Consider the following 17,087-nt stretch of genomic DNA (forward strand, 5'->3'; position numbering starts at 1 on the left):
TTCCATAGTAAGGCAGTATTACTACAAGAGTAAGTAGTGTACACTATTAGCTACATCTTTGTGAATATTGCCTAAAATGTGTTGCAGACAGATGCAAGGCCTAAAAAGCAGTATTGTGCAGTTTCCCAGGTCTATACCTGACCAGCTGCTCTAGTCACTGTATACTCTCTGCATTCTGCGACTTGTAGTTCTGGGTTTATAGTAGGATACACAAGACTATACGTCCCGGGTGCAGAGAAAACATATCTAATGGAGAAGCTGAGCCTAGACCTAAGAAACCTGGCAGTGCTGAAAAGAGCCGTCGATGCTGTAGTTGGGTCAAACCTTAAAACACTCGAAGGGCGATGAATGGGAATGCACGAGTCAGTGTTTCTTTTCCATTGGCATTGCTCTGGGTGGTTTTGTACTGTACAGCTGTTTACTTTTATGTGCAAATACAGAGTGAGACCAGTCAAACGGATACCAGTCACTTCCCTTGCGCACGGAAACAAAGCAACGCCCTGGCAGAAAACGTCGTGACACTCCAACGATTTACAACAGCTCTGAATCATTGCACACTTCAGGAACGACTCACATTACCTTTTCGAAACAGGGTTTAATGCAATCTGTGCAGAGTCGAGGTAAAACTACAAAATATTGCAAACATTTGCAATTTTCCAAAGAGACAAAATAAAAACAACATGCAGCAGCAGACTAGCCCAGCCAGAGTAGCAGCTCGCCCCTCCAGCAGTTCATGTTTAAAGACCCGAGATCGCCTCTCTCTCTGACTGAATGTTTTTTTATTTAAATAGTTTTAACTGTATTGATCATTTGAAAACAATGCAACACTAGCCTGCCGTATCAAAGGCCCTAATACCGGCAAGGAAAGCGGACTCCTAGAAAACGCTTGGGTAGCAAAACAGGTGCTTATTAGTGTAGTGAGCCCGGGTGCCACTGCACCTTCCGCACAGAGTGGCTCTGCAGCGGTTTGCACCCTTCCACCCAACCTGAGGCAGACGATCCTTGGCCCTCGTATAGTGAGAAAGTGCAACACTAGGGTGTAGCGTCCAGTGTGTAAAACCAGAGGGTGTGTAGAAGTGCAGATTAATGCCCTGGCTCACCCTGCTGCTTTTCCGGTGCTTCTTGTCCTGGTAATTATAGGCTGTAAACTAGGGCAGGCAGGGGAGCTATCCACCTCACCTCTTAGCAGCCTCAGTCCAGACTCACGCTCCAGCATGGAGACAGGAAGGATGCTACTGCTGCTGGCCGCAGCCCTGTGCGTGCACCCAGGTAGGACCTCCAAGGCTACTTTAAAAGTAGGAAGGGATTAAAATAATTGAATTTAAGTGCAATACTGACAGCTTGACAGGTCATTCTGAGAAGGACGATACTTATTCCTATACAGTCAGTAGTTTAAATATGTTTGCTGTCATAACTCTTATTCTAATTATTAAAGTTATAGTACTTGTATTATAGTATTTCCATGATTATGGTCGTTGTTTTTATGGCTTTATAAACACTTCAGCTGTAAAGGGTGCTCTGATATTATTCTTGTTGCTAGCCTTCATGCTCTTCTTGATGTTTTTACATATTTGATGTCAAAGATGATGATTATTGCTATTGTTGTTATTATTAGTTAAATAATTAATAACAGGGTTTTATTTTGAATTTCTGTTGGATTTTGTTTTAGTATGTGTTTTGTTTTTTGCTGCAGTTGCTAAACATATAAGGGATGTTGATGTTTTTTTGCCAATACATTCTTTTATAATCATCATATTTATTTTCTATTTAGTAATGTAATTTGATTATTGTTGGTATCATTCTTGTTCTTATTGTTATCATCATTATTATTATTGTTCTTACCATTATTATTAGGATCATTATTATTATTATTAGAACATTGGAATGCTGGGAGCTCCATTGAAAACAATGGAGTGCTCCGGATTATAATGGCTGGTATAAGCCTGGAGCTCCAACATTCCAATGTTTCTTTGTTCACAGCTCTGGCTGTGAACAAAGGCTTCAGGGAACCTGAGGGGATTCCAATCCCCTCACGCTCCCATAAGGCTTTGTTTTTTTTGTTAGAACATTCTGTCCTCTAGTGACAGAATGTTCTAATAGCCTTATAGCCCTTCGTAGATGGGCTATACCGCTATTAAAGTCCCTCTCCCTTGTTAAAGGCCCTCGCCTTCGGCTCGGGGCCTTTAACGCTGGAGAGGGCCTTTAATAGCCGGTATAGCCCTCTACGGCGGACTATAAGACTATATTATTATTATTATTATTATCATCATCATAGTACTAGTAAAAGTGGGAGTATCACTGCTATTGTTATCAGTATCATTGTTATCATCATTATTATTTTCATTATCATCATCATCATCATCATCATTAATATTATTATTTAGGAGTGTTATTATTGTTGCTATTATTAATATTATTATTATTATTATTATTATTATTATTATTATTATTATTTGTATTACTATTATTATTATTGCTGTTATTATTAATGTTGCAACTATTGCTAGTGATAATACAAATAATAGTAAAAATAGTTTATGAGGTCTTACTCATTTGAGAGTTCTAAATAAAATCTCAAGTTCTATGTTGTGGTTAGTGGCTGGGTGACAAGCAGAAGTGAAGCAACAATCTACATGGGTTACATGTGGAAGGGCGTGTTTGAGTATTATATGGGCATGACTTCAAAAGTAGGAAGGGATTAAAATAATTGGATTTAAGCACAATACTGACAGCTTGACAGGTGATTCTCTGGCCATGAAACAACAAGCATGACGGTACCCCTGGGATCCGACGACACGCCTGGAGGCAATGCTGTGGCACGTGAATTAGCCTTTAGCAGCAAAGTGTGCATTGATCACACAGCAGTCATCACACTAACCTGCTATTAACTCATCAGTGGCGATGTGCTAGTTAATTATGTGAATATTCTACTCTTACTTTCACAAGCTAGGTACAAGGCAGATTTAGCAATATTTCACACAGTGCATTGTAGCAGCCACCTTGCTGCACTACACTGCTTGAAAGGGAGTGGGCAGATTTGTGTTCTATTTGAAAATATATGGCACACTACTGTCCTCTTCTTGTAATGGCGCACATGTGGCTGCCTAGCACCAATGCAGTCGCCCTTACGTCATGGTGCAAGGATGCCTGCGTTGCAGGTAGGTTTGTTTTTGTGTTGGAAGGGATACCTTTCTGCATAAAAACAATCCCCCGGTGTTATTTCCTCTTTCTGTGTGTGTTGCCGAATGCAGCACACTTAGAAAGAAGAACAAACAAGGAGAAATAAATATATTTCTCCTTGTTACACCTCCCCTAGGAAGTCGTAGCATTTTGATGTAATCCCAGCGTTACCACACAAATCTGGGAATGTGCCATAATCCATTGTGGCAATGTGTAAAATCTGGTCCTAGAAGTGTTGTAGCAAGGATCTATAAGCATACAATTGGGTTAACTCAAAAAGCTTCACCAATGTGCACAGAAGAAAAGCACATTTAACCCCTTCGCTGCTGGGGTTATTCCCCCGCTGTGCTGGGGGGGCGTGCACAGCGTCCGCATGCTCATGACGAGCTCAGCTTGTCATGAGGCACGGCGCTCCTGTCACAGGTGCATTGGCTCCCGTGGAACGTTCAGCACAGCAGGGGAACTCTCCCCACACCTGAGCGTTCCACAGGCCATGACAAGCTTAGTTCGTCATGAGCACTGGAGCGCCGTGGCTCATGACGAGCTCAGCTCGTCATGAGCATGGGAGAGGGTTAAAGAATGCATTTAGCAAGGCTGTATTTTCCAATATCTCACAAAAAATCTTTCATCACTCATGGTAAATTATGTTAAGGGCTCTGAAACTATTATATGAATCCGTTGAGTTTGTTACACTCTTTACACATGAATGCAAGTGGCAATACTGCAATGATTTTCAGCACTCCAAGCAAAATATAACTCAAACACTATACACTCAAAAAGTATTTTTCTGACCTTTTGTTGCAATTCTAAATTAATGCGTGGTGACACCTTCAGGGATGCCTTACCTCAGCTGATAGAAGCGCTGGTTCTTATGACAAGTTCTTCTCGAAGTGCAATTGCGTTTGTATGCACAGGGCAAATTAAAAACACTTTGGTTCAGATTTATCAAAGAATTGAGTTGCCCTTGCGTAACACTTGGTGTGGTAAGGGCAGTGCAATCCTTAAGTCAGATTTACCAAGCCACGTAAGAACGTGGCTCCCCGTTACTTGGTAAATCTGGAATAACGCGAGACAGCACAAGTCGCATGGCTTGGTAAATCTGGAGTCACAAGAGGCAGAGAAAGTAACGTGGCTTGGTAAATCTGGAGTACCACAAGACAGCACATGGCGAGTGACTTGGTAAATCTGGAGTCACAAGAGGCAGAGAAAGTAACGTGGCTTGGTAAATCTGGAGTAACACAAGAAAAGCACATGTCGAGTGACTTGGTAAATCTGGAGTCACACGAGGCAGAGCAAGTAGCGTGGCTTGGTAAATCTGGAGTAATGCGCAACAGCACAAGTCGAGTGGGTTGGTAAATAATGAGTAATGCGAGACAGCACAAGTTGTGTGGCTTGGTAAATATAGAGTAACGCGAGATAGCACAAGTCGTATGGCTTGGTAAATCTGGAGTCATGCGAGACAGCACAAGTCACGTCGCTTGGTAAATCTGGAGTCACATAATGTAGAGCAAGTTGTGTGGCTTGGTAAATATGGAGTAATGCGAGACAGCACAAGTCGCATTGCTTGGTAAATTTGGAGTAATGCAAGACAGCACAAGTCGTGTGAGTTGATAAATATGGAGTAATGCGAGACAACACAAGTCGTGTGGCTTGGTAAATCTGGAGTATTGTGAGACAGCACAAGTCGCATGGCTCAGTAAATCTGGAGTCACACGAGGCAGAGTAAGTTGTGTGGCTTGGTAAAGCTGCCTTTTGGACTGTGTTGCCCTTGCAACACTATGTATGGCCAAATGGCAACGCAATCCTTTGATAAATCTAGCCCCAATATTTACTGGGGTCGCAGAGGAAGAAAATTCAGAACCTGGGATAATATTTTCAACAGGAGGGAAAAACAGAAAATTAACTAAGCAGCATTTGCCTCCTAACCTTAACCACAAATCATGGAATTTTCCTCAGGCCAAACATTTGCCAGTTTAAAGTTTTTAACCCCTCCCATGCTCATGACGGAGCCGCTCTGTCATGAGCATCGGCTGAGCTGTGCTCATGATGGAGCGGTTCCGTCATGGCCCTGCCGTCGCGGCGCTGATTTCGCGCCTACGCTGTGCGTTCTATTGAGCGGGCGGGGCCATGACGGAACCGCTCCGTCATGAGCACAGCGCAACCGCGGCTCATGACGGAGCGGCTCCGTCACGAGCATGCGAGGCCCGCTCGCCCCCCCCCCTGCGCCGCGGCGGAATTGCCGCCGCAGCGAAGGGGTTAAATGACACATATGTCAACAATATTCAGAGACTTAGTTGTACACTGCAGTTATTGTGAATCCCTTCAAAGTAGTAACATTGCATAATCTAACTTCAGGAGAGCTTCACTAACTGTATCCCCAGCCAGGGTCATATTTTCCTTTCAGTGCCTACAAAATATGTGCTGGTGTCTAAAATTATATCATAGGACAGAGCCACCCAATAATCCCACAAGGACTGGGTATAATCAATAACAAAATTACAAATTGTCCCCGTAGGAATTAATTTACACAATATTCTTCAATCAATTTCCGTCACAATCGTGATCATGAATTTATAAAGCAGCAAGGAAATTAAAGTTTTAAGAACTATTATTTTATTTTGTTTTTATCAAAAAGTTTTTTATGGCAACAAGGAATACTACATAATATATACACTTTTGATTGTAGTATTGGACACCTTCTGTTTTTTAGCATAGGAAACACATTACCATGCCATCATCAGGACTGGTTGCACATATATATCAATCGACCTCGCATTTTCAACTTACTGAAAGAAAGATAGGAACGCTACTTTTCCTGACCAGTGACTCAGGCGCTGCTGTCGAAGCACTTGTAAGATGCCTACCTTCATTGCGTTTAGAAGTCGTTCTTGGTGCATCTAATTGAAATTGAATTCGGATTGAATCACGTACTTTCCGTTATCAGTGATTTTGCCGCTGTTGAACCAACTATCACATTCACAACGTTGAGCTTAGACACTTTTGAGAGTGGGCTATATTGGTCAAACAACTCAATTCATCTTAGTCTTCATCACCTCCGGCTGGAGGTCGATTGATATATATGTGCAACCAGTCCTGATGATGGTCCGATGGATTCTGTGTAACCAACGAGGGACCGAAACGTCGACGCATGACACCACTTTATTTGTTTCATTGTTTGAATGTTTGTTACAATGAATGAATTTCGTCATAATTACTATTGTTTTGCATGGTAATGTGTTTCCTATGCTAAAAAACAGAAGGTGTCCAATACTACAATCAAAAGTGTATATATTATGTAGTATTCCTTGTTGCCATAAAAAACTTTTTGATAAAAACAAAATAAAATAATAGTTCTTAAAACTTTAATTTCCTTGCTGCTTTATAAATTCATGATCACGATTGTGACGGAAATTGATTGAAGAATATTGTGTAAATTAATTCCTACGGGGACAATTTGTAATTTTGTTATTGGTGTCTAAAATTGTCTTGAGGAGGCTGCAGTACTTTTATCACTGTCATGGCCCACATCTGCCACGCATGGGGCTCACTCCCAGCACTGGTGTGAAAGCCCGATCCACTGCCTCTATGGTCATCTTAAGTCAAGCCCCCGAACCCTTCAAGGGGCTCTATCCAGCCCAAGGTCAATGAATATCTGTGAATGTGAGATATTAGAGATTCAGCCCCCCACCCCCATTACATTCTACATGGGTGCCCTATCATTTTGCGTTACATCACTGTCAGAGGGGTAGAGTCTGGAGCTCTGCTTCCAAGTATCTGGTCCTCCTACCCACAAGAAACAGAGAAAGCGATCCAGAGAAAGAAAGACAGAGAGAGGGAGACAGATGGAGGCAAAGCAAGAAAACAGCAGTTGAGGAGAAAAGAGCAAGCGCAAATGGAAAAGGAAAAAAGATAGATTGGGAAAGGCAGTAAGAGTAGAGAGTAAGGGAGAGATGAGATAGAAGAGATTAAGAGAAAGGAGAAAACTAAAAGCTGGAAAGGGTGACAGAAACATAGAAAGGGGTAGGAACGAGAAGGAAGCAATGGAGAAGGCACTAAGGAGGTAGTATTAAGGCCTAATGGTGAGAAAGAGAAAAAAAAAGAACAGAAAAAGTGAGGGTTGGAGAGACACTGAAGCGGGAGGATGAAAGGTGAGGGAGGGAGGGAGGAGAAATGGAAGGTAGAGAGAGAAAGAAGGAAAATGACAGGAGGCTAGAATCACAATGCCAACTGAGAGAGTGCTAGCAATGGGGGTTGTGGTTCGCTGGGGAATGCACCTAAGCCAGGCAGAAGGCACCACTCTAGTCAGTGCTAGTTAGTTACACACCAAAGATAACCTGTGCTCACCCTCTGATACCTTGACACAGAGCAGTCAAGGTTGTCCTTAGAGGTAATGAATAAAGCGTTTGCGCAACACCCTCATACAAGTAACACAATAAATACACCAGAAAACAGACTCTACATGTGATTATATAAAAATATGTTTCTGTACTGTATATTAACAGAGACCAACATGACATGAAGCAATAAGTACTTTGCTCACAAGGCAATTGTTAAACATCACAATGAGTGTAAAAAGATAAAGACTTCTATGTTGCAACCATCATGATACAACATTAAAGTGCATACTATGCAGTCGCATTATATAGTACTCGTTATCCTAAGGAAGGCAAGGAAAAATCACATACATCAATATATTAGTAATGCTGGTAATGCTGCAGGTAATGACCAAACTCTTAAATTATAAGTAACGTGCATATTGTGCCAAACTGTGATAGTACTTGTTATGCTGTAATCAAGAACAAGGAAACCTCCCCTTGAACTAAATATATAAAAAGGCAAACACTCTAATCTTTGGTTCAAAACATCATCATTGTCCCACACAGAGAGAATTTATTTGAAAAACATATGTCTATTTATTATTATTTTCTGAAGTGTTCATTCATAAATCCAAAAGCAATAAAGACATCGATATATATATACTATATTTACATTTCAAAGCATATGTAAAGAAAACCCTCTCACAACTTCAATACAAACACCAATCACACCCATCCAAACCATCATCAATCATACCACTCGAAAATATATACAGAGAACACAAAATAATTACAAAAACTTGACATTCATATATATACACAAATTCAAACAAACACGAAAAAAGTAAACGTCATACCTTAGACCATCGGGGACATGCAATGCAGCAAGGTCTTCCCTGAACCGGAAACAAGCATCCTGGGACCGGTTTCGAAGTAACACCCTTCATCAGCCACGCTAGCTTGAATCCAGTGGCAAAGGGAGCAAGGGACCTTTGTCTGGGCATACCCTGCCAACTTAGGCCGAACAAAGCAAACACAAGGAGATGATGGACGGAGCGCTGAAACTTTTCAGACACTCACCCCCAGTCACAGATCGGGGTTGAATCCATCTTCATTCTTAGCTCACTTCACCACCTCAGTTCAGACCCAGCTATATGCAAATCAGTCTTGACCCTGTGCCTCATGGGAACAGTCCAGCTCGAACTGCGAAGCCAGGTCTTGCAGTTGCATTATATAGTACTCGTTATCCTAAACAAGGCAAGGAAAAACGACATACATCAATATATTAGTGCTGGCAATGCTACAGGTTATGACCAAACTCTTAAATCATAGGAAATGTGCACATTATGCCAACCTGTGATAGTACTTGTTATGCTGTCAGTGCAAGAATTGAAAAGTCATACCTTAGACCATCAGGGACATGCAATGCAGCTGTTAGGTTAAGATCATGTCACTTAGATCACCATATGTCACTATAGCGATCATCGGTCTCAACATATGACAATGAGCACATAACTCCCTTTCAAATGCAGGCAAGGCATAGATGCAGCGAAACTGTGCTCCTATTGCATGTTATGTGGTACAATGAGCCCCATGGAGATAAATGCTGCTATAACCTATAGTGATTCAGAAAAGGGGGTGGTGATGAATAGAGTGTCTGAATTAAGCAGACCACTCTTACCCAGTCCAAAGATCAGGGCTTGATCCATCACCGTCTTGGACTGGGGAAGAGTGGTCTGCTTAATTCAGACACTCTGTTCATCACCACCCTCTTTTCTGAATCGTTTTCGGCCACTATAAGTGTGGCAGGGTATACTCAGACATGAGTCCCTTTCTCACTGCTCCATCAGGATTCAAGCAAGCCGGGCCAATGTCAGCTGAAATGCCAGAAACCGGTCCCCGGAAGCTTGTCACCTTTCCGGTGAAGAATTGGCTTGGTAGTTTGGTCTGCCCTGTTCCCATGATGCACTGGGACAGGGACAGACTAATTTGCGTATAGCCAGGTTCTGAGCTGGGATGGTGCAGTGAGCAAAATAACGGTGATGGATCAAGCCCTGATCTCTGGACTGGGTAAGAGTGGTCTGCTTAATTCAGACACTCTGTTCATCACCCCCCCTTTTCTGAATCGCTATAACCTATAGGTCACAGGAACATCCGCGTACCTACTACACAGAACACGGCGGCATATTATCAACAAATAGCGATATTTATCGCTAAGTAGGGTTAGCGCCAATTTCTTTATCGCCGCGCATCACCGGATTTTATCGCTGAGATAACGTGATATTACCAACGTTTATCTCAAAAGCGATACAATTTCCGGCGATAGTGGGGAAATCCGTGAATATCGCTTAGAATACAGCGATATTCACGCATTATCGCTAACAGGGCATTAGTCATTCTATCCAGCTCCCATTGGATATAATGGCTAATAACTGGTCTTAGCAGGCGTTAGTTTTTTGAGATATTTGTGCTCAGGGGGAATATTTCCATCGCTACGCCTGTGTTGGTAATAGGCGATAGCGATATTAGTGTCTGCTTTCAGTCGCTAACAGGTTGGGTACGCCCACTTTGCATGTCATTAGCGATAGATATCGCTGACATGCAAAGCGGGCCCCAAACCGCTTGCTATCGCCTACAAGCTGTCGCCAACTGCTTTTAGCTACAGCTTGCTAATAGGGTGATAGAATTATCGATGCTTAGCGGCCGAAAACGGCTGCTAAAGTGGCGATAATTTCCTATTGTCCCCCTTGATAATATGCCCCATGGTACTTTTACAGTGCCATTCCTTTCCTAGAAGCACTAAGGATCTAAAACATACTTTTTGCTAAGTTAGCAAGATTAGCTGGTCCAGAAACCCCTTTTCAGGTAAAAGTTTCCCACTGCAATCATAAAGGCCCCCTGGGTTCAAGTGCACTAACTGTTCCTAAAAGTGGCAGAACTCAGTAGTGTCGCTGTATTTCCCTATGACGGGCTCTGCGGTGTGGTATCTAGCTCGGTTTTGCCCTGTTGCACAACTCTGCATTCCCTCCACACTCCTATCTTTCCTGCTTCACTTTAGCTCTCTTCAACCAGTGAATGCCTGTCCCATCAACAAAATAAGCCCCCACCACTGAGAAATTACCCCCCCGCTTGGCAGCACACACAACTGCCCGGTAGCCAGTCCGGCCCTGTCTATAGTGCCTCTATTCTGCCATGTGACAGGCTCTACAGTTACTCTGTTCTGCCCTGCAACTGCACTCTATAGTGGCTTTGTTCTGACCTGTGACAACACTTAGCACTTTTTCTGATATGCCCTGTTACAGACACTGCAGTAGCTCTGTTCTGTGACACGTTTTGTGGTGTCTTTGTTCCGTCTTGTTATATTCTCCGCAGGATCTCTGTTCTGTCCTGTGTTGATGCATGTTATTGTCCCCTGTGGTGCTCACCACTTTTCCCTGCTGGCAGCCGCCACTGGAAAGCAGGAACCTACAAGCGTGAGATAAAGGGGCAGGCAATGTCTGGTAGTTGATTACAGAGGCCCAAAGTGGTTTTAAGACTATCATCCTTGGCACTCAACGCACTGAGAGTTTCTAAGCAGAGTTTTAGGCACCAGCACTCTTTCTTCATAAATGAAGCTCTAGGGGGCTACAGAGAGTAACCCTTGTGCTGTTGAATGCAGACACTCCAGGGAACACTGAAATAGCCTACTGAATTAGGTAAGAAATAAATAGTACAGTGGGCTGGGCCAAGGCATGATTGAAAATGTGCAAAACAAATAACTAAAATAGGCTGGGCAAAGAAATTCAATGGTTGAAAAGGACAGACTTAGAGCCCACTCCATGTATTATCAACAATAGATCTGTTTGGATGATGTATTACACTCCGCCAGACTCCATAAAATGTATGCGTGAGTCGACCCTCGATGCTTTAGATGTCAACATGCAATAGGGGACTGGGCACGTGGTATTTACGTGCGCTCACTTAACCCCTTCGCTGCGGCGGCTATTCCGCCGCAGCGTTAAGGGGGCGGGGCGGGCGGGGCGGCCGCGCGGCGGTTCCGTGCTTGTGACGGAACCGCTCCATCACGGCTCGCGGGTGAGCTGTGCTTGTGACGGAATGGTTCCGTCACTAACCCGTCATTTCGTCAGCGCAGGCGCGGAATTCGCGCCGCGCAGGCGCGGCGAGCAGGCCGTGACGGAACCGTTCCGTCACAAGCACAGCTCACCCGAGGCTTGTGACAGAACGGTTCCGTCACAAGCATGCAAGTAGTTAATGAATTTCTGGAAAATGTGTTTTTCGGATATTGTAAGAAGTCTGGCAGTCAATCTTCCTCCCGATGCCCCTGCTGCCCTCTTAGGGAGAGTAGAGGCTCAAGAAGAACTTACTCTCGGCCAACAACAATGTATCTTTATTGCCACTTCGGTTGCTAGGTCGTTAATTCTTGCCCATTGGAAATCAGTAAATATACCCACAACTTCCCAATAGTTCATTAAAATGAAAAGAGTGTTCAGGCGGGAAACTACATATGCAAAGAGGGTGGGTTCAGTAGTCAAGCTAAATAGAAGGATTGGAAGTAATTGTTTTTAGTCGTGGGTTAGGATATTTGCTAATATAGTTTTACATAGGATGAATTCCAGCATTGCACTATTTGCAATGATTTTTCTATGTATTTTCCATGTCTATGTATTATTTAACTGTATGAATTTCATTCTCTATATACACTATATATTAATATTTGAAGAGAAAATGGGAAAGCCTTTTTATGCCACATTGGAAATAAAGAATAATACAAAAATTACAATAGATCTGTTTGACAGCTGCACTGTGAAAACAACGACCTATAAATGGCAGGAACTGAACAGTTGAATTGACCTTTGTTCTTAAACTATCTTTGTCTGCATAGCTACTACATTAGTTTTCATTTTCTCCTGAAAATACATTATTAGCCACGACTTTGTCTGTTTTATTCAGTATCGGTTTGGTTCTGTATAATAATCTACTAACTTTGTACCATGAACTGAACGTTTTGTGTAGTGTCTTAGTTTTCAATCACTGAACTGAATGAATTAAAAAGCTTTAAAGTAATCTATTGAAGAGAAATATTTAAAATAATAGAGCATTGGCTCTGATATACACCTCTATGGATGGCCTGGCTGCTGTGCAGCTTTCAGAGCGGGTTGCCCAGTCTGAGCTTCTGTCTCAAAGACAACAGTGCGCTCACAAGGTGCAACTCGCCGCTCCCCAAACTACTCCCAATGAGATAGCCAATTGCAATTAATGTGGTTTAAAAAGGGCGAAGCATTTTGTTCACATAGTCACATTGCATCAGTGAGGAATGATAACCATAGTTAAGCATACATCATTGTTATGAGAATACAGTGAGATAGGCCATACATTGTTATGGATACAGGACATAAGCTTTAGTAAAACAACTCACCGATTGTACAGGCATTAAAACAGTTGTTTCCACCCATTACAGCACAACAATTCAGAATGCACTTGTAAAATCAGTCCAAGGCATTTTTGTTTTGAGAAGACAAAGATCAGCAAAACATCTCAAGAATTGTAAAAGCAATAAAAACAATCGGCAACACTTCGGAATTCAAAAGTGCCAGCAGGCCACTTTTCCATATCCATCGCCCAAGCCCTCAATCTAGGGCTTCCGGGGCATAACTTTGCAGCAACTTCCCCTCCATCACTCAGAAGGATGGCAAAACCGTCAGTTCCACATACCAGGGCACCACATAGCACTTCGTCCCTGCCGGGGTACCTGTCACCAGGCCAAACCCCCAAAAGTTTCACTCTGGGCATCCCGGGGTAGGGCGGAAAGGTCCAGGACCTTCAGCGGGTCAGTCCCCCTTCATGCCTGCCCAGTGCCCGCACAAAAGCACCCCTCAAAGGGGTAAATTCAGTATATCAGTCCAAAGTTTGGGTAGCCCCCCTTTTTCTGCTGTAATACATTCCACCAGTTCCTCCCCCTCCAGGGGTATTTGATGCAGTCTTCAGGCTGGGCCTTACTAAACAAAGAGCACAATAAACGGAATGCAGACACTAGCTAGCAGTTAGGGCCGAAGACCCCGAGGCGGTATCGCGCCCGTTTATTTATACCTGGGGCGTGACCCGCCCTCAGGCTGTGTGCGTGCGTGCGTGCGTGTGTGGACGGGCCGGGTGGCTCCGTCAGTACATCCCTCCAAACTCACAGTTCTTTAGTCCCAGTTACTTTACAGTCCCAGAGACGCGGAGACCCCATGCATAGTCCTTGAGTCTCTGACTGGGGGTTGGGTTGGGTCGGAGATTGTATCTCCGGCTCCGTGGCTCTGCAACGGACTCCTCATTTTCCGGGTCCACTGGGTTACTTACTGAACTTTCCGGACTGCTGCCATGGTCCAAGGTCGGTCTGGGCTCCGGTGTTTCCCAAACGGACGGCTCCGTCGGCGTCCCAGGGGGCGATAGGTCTTCGTCGCCTCCCTCTCCGTCCTCGGACTCTCCTCCTCTCTCGATATCTTCTCCAGAGAATTGTTTGAACCATGACACGTTCCTGCCGTGTATGGCCGATACCATCATGCCGTGGATGTTCACGACCTCCCATATCTCGGGTTCAAAGGTGGTTTGATATTTCCAGTTATGTTGACGGGTCTTCAGTACCACGCGGTCACCGACCACCAGTGGTCTGACCTGGGCACGTCGTGCTCGGCTGGCCCTTTCATTGGTGCTTCTCCTGCGGTTCTGGGTTGCCTCGTGGTCTAATTCGGGGGTCTTCCATGCAGGGCTCGTTGGTATACAGTCTCGCGGGGTCCTGCGAAACATGACGTGCGCCGACGCACACTTGGTGGTGCAGTGTGGGGTTTGCCGATATGCGCTTAGGAACTGGGCCAGGCACTCTTCCGGGGCTTCTCTCTGCTCCACACCAATCTTGAGGGCTCTGTTCATTGTTCTCATGAACCTCTCGACTTCGCCGTTTGCCTGCGGCCATTGCGGCGTAATCTTCCTGTGGTTTATTCCTCTCCTGCTGAGGTATGTCCTGAAATCGCTGCCTTGAAAAGGCGGTCCATTGTCTGATTTAACCTCATCAGGGAAGCCTAGCATGGCAAAGATACGGTCGAGTGCGGGCTTCACGTGGACGAACGCAGTGGATGGAATCACCTCGACTACTGGGAACTTGGAGCATGAGTCGATGAGCATCAGGGCCTGTCGCCCAACAGGGAATGATCCGAAATCCATACTGATCTTTGACCACGGGGTGTCACACAAGTCCTCTGTGATGACGGGGTGCGGTGCTGGTTCTTGGCTGGTGATGGCACACGAATGACAGTTTTGGACTTCTGTTTCCACTGCATTGTCCAGTCCAGGAAACCATACCCGACTCCGCAGGCGGGCTTTTGTCTTTGCTACTCCTTGATGTCCTTGGTGAGCGAGGCGAACAACTTCTTTCTGCAGGCTCGCTGGTATGACAATGGTGGTGCCTCTCAACACCACGCCATGGGGCCCCATGCTTAGTTCACTCTGAGCTCGCCATATCTGTTGCCGGAATGTCTGTTCTTCCTGCATGAGCGCTCCGCAGCCCTCCAGAAACCGCTTCCAGCAGTGGCTTTCAAGTGTGGCCTTTACTCTGCTGAGACATTCATCTCGTTCTGTGGCGGCACCTATCTCCTCCAGCGTGAGCACTTTGGGACAGGCACCCTGGGTCAGTGCCCTGACGAATTCTTCCACGTCTTCTCCGTCTTCTAGCTCTGATGCGGGAGAGGGTTGCCCTGGGTGTCTTGACAAGAAATCCGCCAGGTTATCCGCTCCAGGGCGGAAGATGACTTCGAACCGATATGGTTGAAGCTGGATGGCCCATCTTTCGATCCTGGGTGGTGCCAGCCTGGCAGAGCCCCCGAACAGTGGCACGAGCGGTTTGTGGTCCGTGATGACTTTGAACTCGTGGCCGAACAGATACAAGTGAAAATGCTGGCATGCCCACTTGATTGCGAGTGCCTCTCTTTCTATTTGTGCGTACCTCATCTCGGTCGGTGTCAGTGCTCGGCTCGCATATGCGGTGGGAACCCATTCTTGACTTTCCGTTTTTTGCAGCAGGACTGCACCTAGCCCCACCGGGCTGGCGTCCACGACAACCTCTGTTTGTCTGTGCGGTCTGAAGTATGCCATGACCTAGTCGTCTATCAGGGCGTCTTTTACTGTTCGGAACGCTTCGTCCTCCTTTGTCGACGACGACCACGACTGCCCTGACTTGATGAGTGTGCGTAGGGGTTCCGACAGGGACGCCAAATTGGGGATGAAGCGACCGCAGTAGGTGGCCATCCCTAGAAAGCTGCGGACTTCGGTCGCAGACGTCGGTTTCGGTGTGCCCGGATGGCGTCCGCCTTCTTCGGGTCTACTTTCAGGCCGTCTCGGGAGAATATGTAACCGAAGAATTCCACCGATTCATTGTAGAAGGAACACTTCTCCCTGTGTAGGGTGAGGCCGTGCTCCGTAAGCCTCTTGAGCGTGGCCCGAAGGTGTCCGTGGTGCTCCTCAAGTGTCTTGGAGAAGACGAGGATGTCATCACTCAGGTTGATGACGCCTGGAAGTCCCGATAGTGTCTCCCTGATTGCATTTTGAAATACTTCGGCGGCCGAGGAGACACCGAAGCTCAGGCGCTTATACCTGCGGAGGCCTACGTGGGTCGAGAAGGTTGTGATGTTCCTGCTGTCCGGGTGTAGCTCGAGCTGGTGATATCCAGCATTGAGGTCCAATTTAGAGAACCAGCGGGCTCCGTTTAAATCTGCCACTATATCGTCCATCGTTGGCGTGAGGTGCCTCTCTCTCTTGATGGCCTTGTTGGGGAGGCGCATGTCCACACATAGTCTTATAGCACCTGGTTGCTTTGGCTTGGGGGCCACCACAAGGGGCGACACCCAGGGAGTGGGCCCTGATACTTTCTCTATCACCCCGAGTTCCTCTAGTTTCTTCAGCTCGGCTTCTACCTGCGGCCGCTGGTGCCGTTGGATTCACCGTGTGGTCGATGTGTAACTTGAACATCTTCCCCTTCAGGCGGCCTAACCCTTGAAAGAGCACTGGGAACTCATCTAACATGGCATCCGCGTGTCGTTCATGTATCTGGTTAGCGAAGAACACCAGTTGCAGGTCCTCCGCCGCGTGGCAGCTGAGGAGCGTGCCGCGCTTGCCACCGGTCACATGGAACTTGGTGTTTACTTCCTGGCCATTGCAAGCAACTGTTACGTCAATTACACCTCGCAGGGGTAGTGGATCATCGCTGTCATACGTGTATATTCTTGCCTTTGAGGGTGACAGTGGCGGTCGAGGGGATAGTTGCTCATACTGTACATTGTCCATCACATTTACCGATGCGCCGGTATCGATTAGTGCCTTTACCGGGGATCCATCAATCTGAACCTCGCACATGGGCGGCGGCCTCCTCCTCGAACCTTCCCGTCCCACAAACAAGACGAAGAACACCTCGTCATCCTCATCGTCCATTCTGCAGGCTGACTGGGCAGCGTCACCATCGGGGCCAGGATCCTCCAGCGACAGTTGGCGCACCCCCTGGGCGACACTTCTCCCCCTTTGGCCAGTCCGTCGATTGCCATTACTGCGACACACCTTCGTGAA

The 17,087-nt window shown here is 45.7% G+C and overlaps 1 protein-coding gene across 1 annotated transcript in view; it reads left to right on the top strand.

Annotated features, from left to right (window-relative positions):
- Nucleotides 1–1,140: 1,140 nt before the first annotated feature.
- The window catches only part of LOC147724774 (secreted Ly-6/uPAR-related protein 1-like), a 61,083-nt gene continuing 45,136 nt past the window's right edge, over nucleotides 1,141–17,087 (top strand). Inside the window, exon 1 of the mRNA XM_086966294.1 lies at nucleotides 1,141–1,269. Coding sequence (XP_086822420.1) covers nucleotides 1,215–1,269 — 55 coding nt within the window. The 5' untranslated portion in view covers nucleotides 1,141–1,214. The remainder of the gene's footprint in view (nucleotides 1,270–17,087) is intronic.

Source organism: Lissotriton vulgaris, chromosome 4_1 (genome assembly GCF_964263255.1).
Source record: "Lissotriton vulgaris chromosome 4_1, aLisVul1.2, whole genome shotgun sequence".
In the NCBI taxonomy this organism is placed as follows: Eukaryota; Metazoa; Chordata; class Amphibia; order Caudata; family Salamandridae; genus Lissotriton; species Lissotriton vulgaris.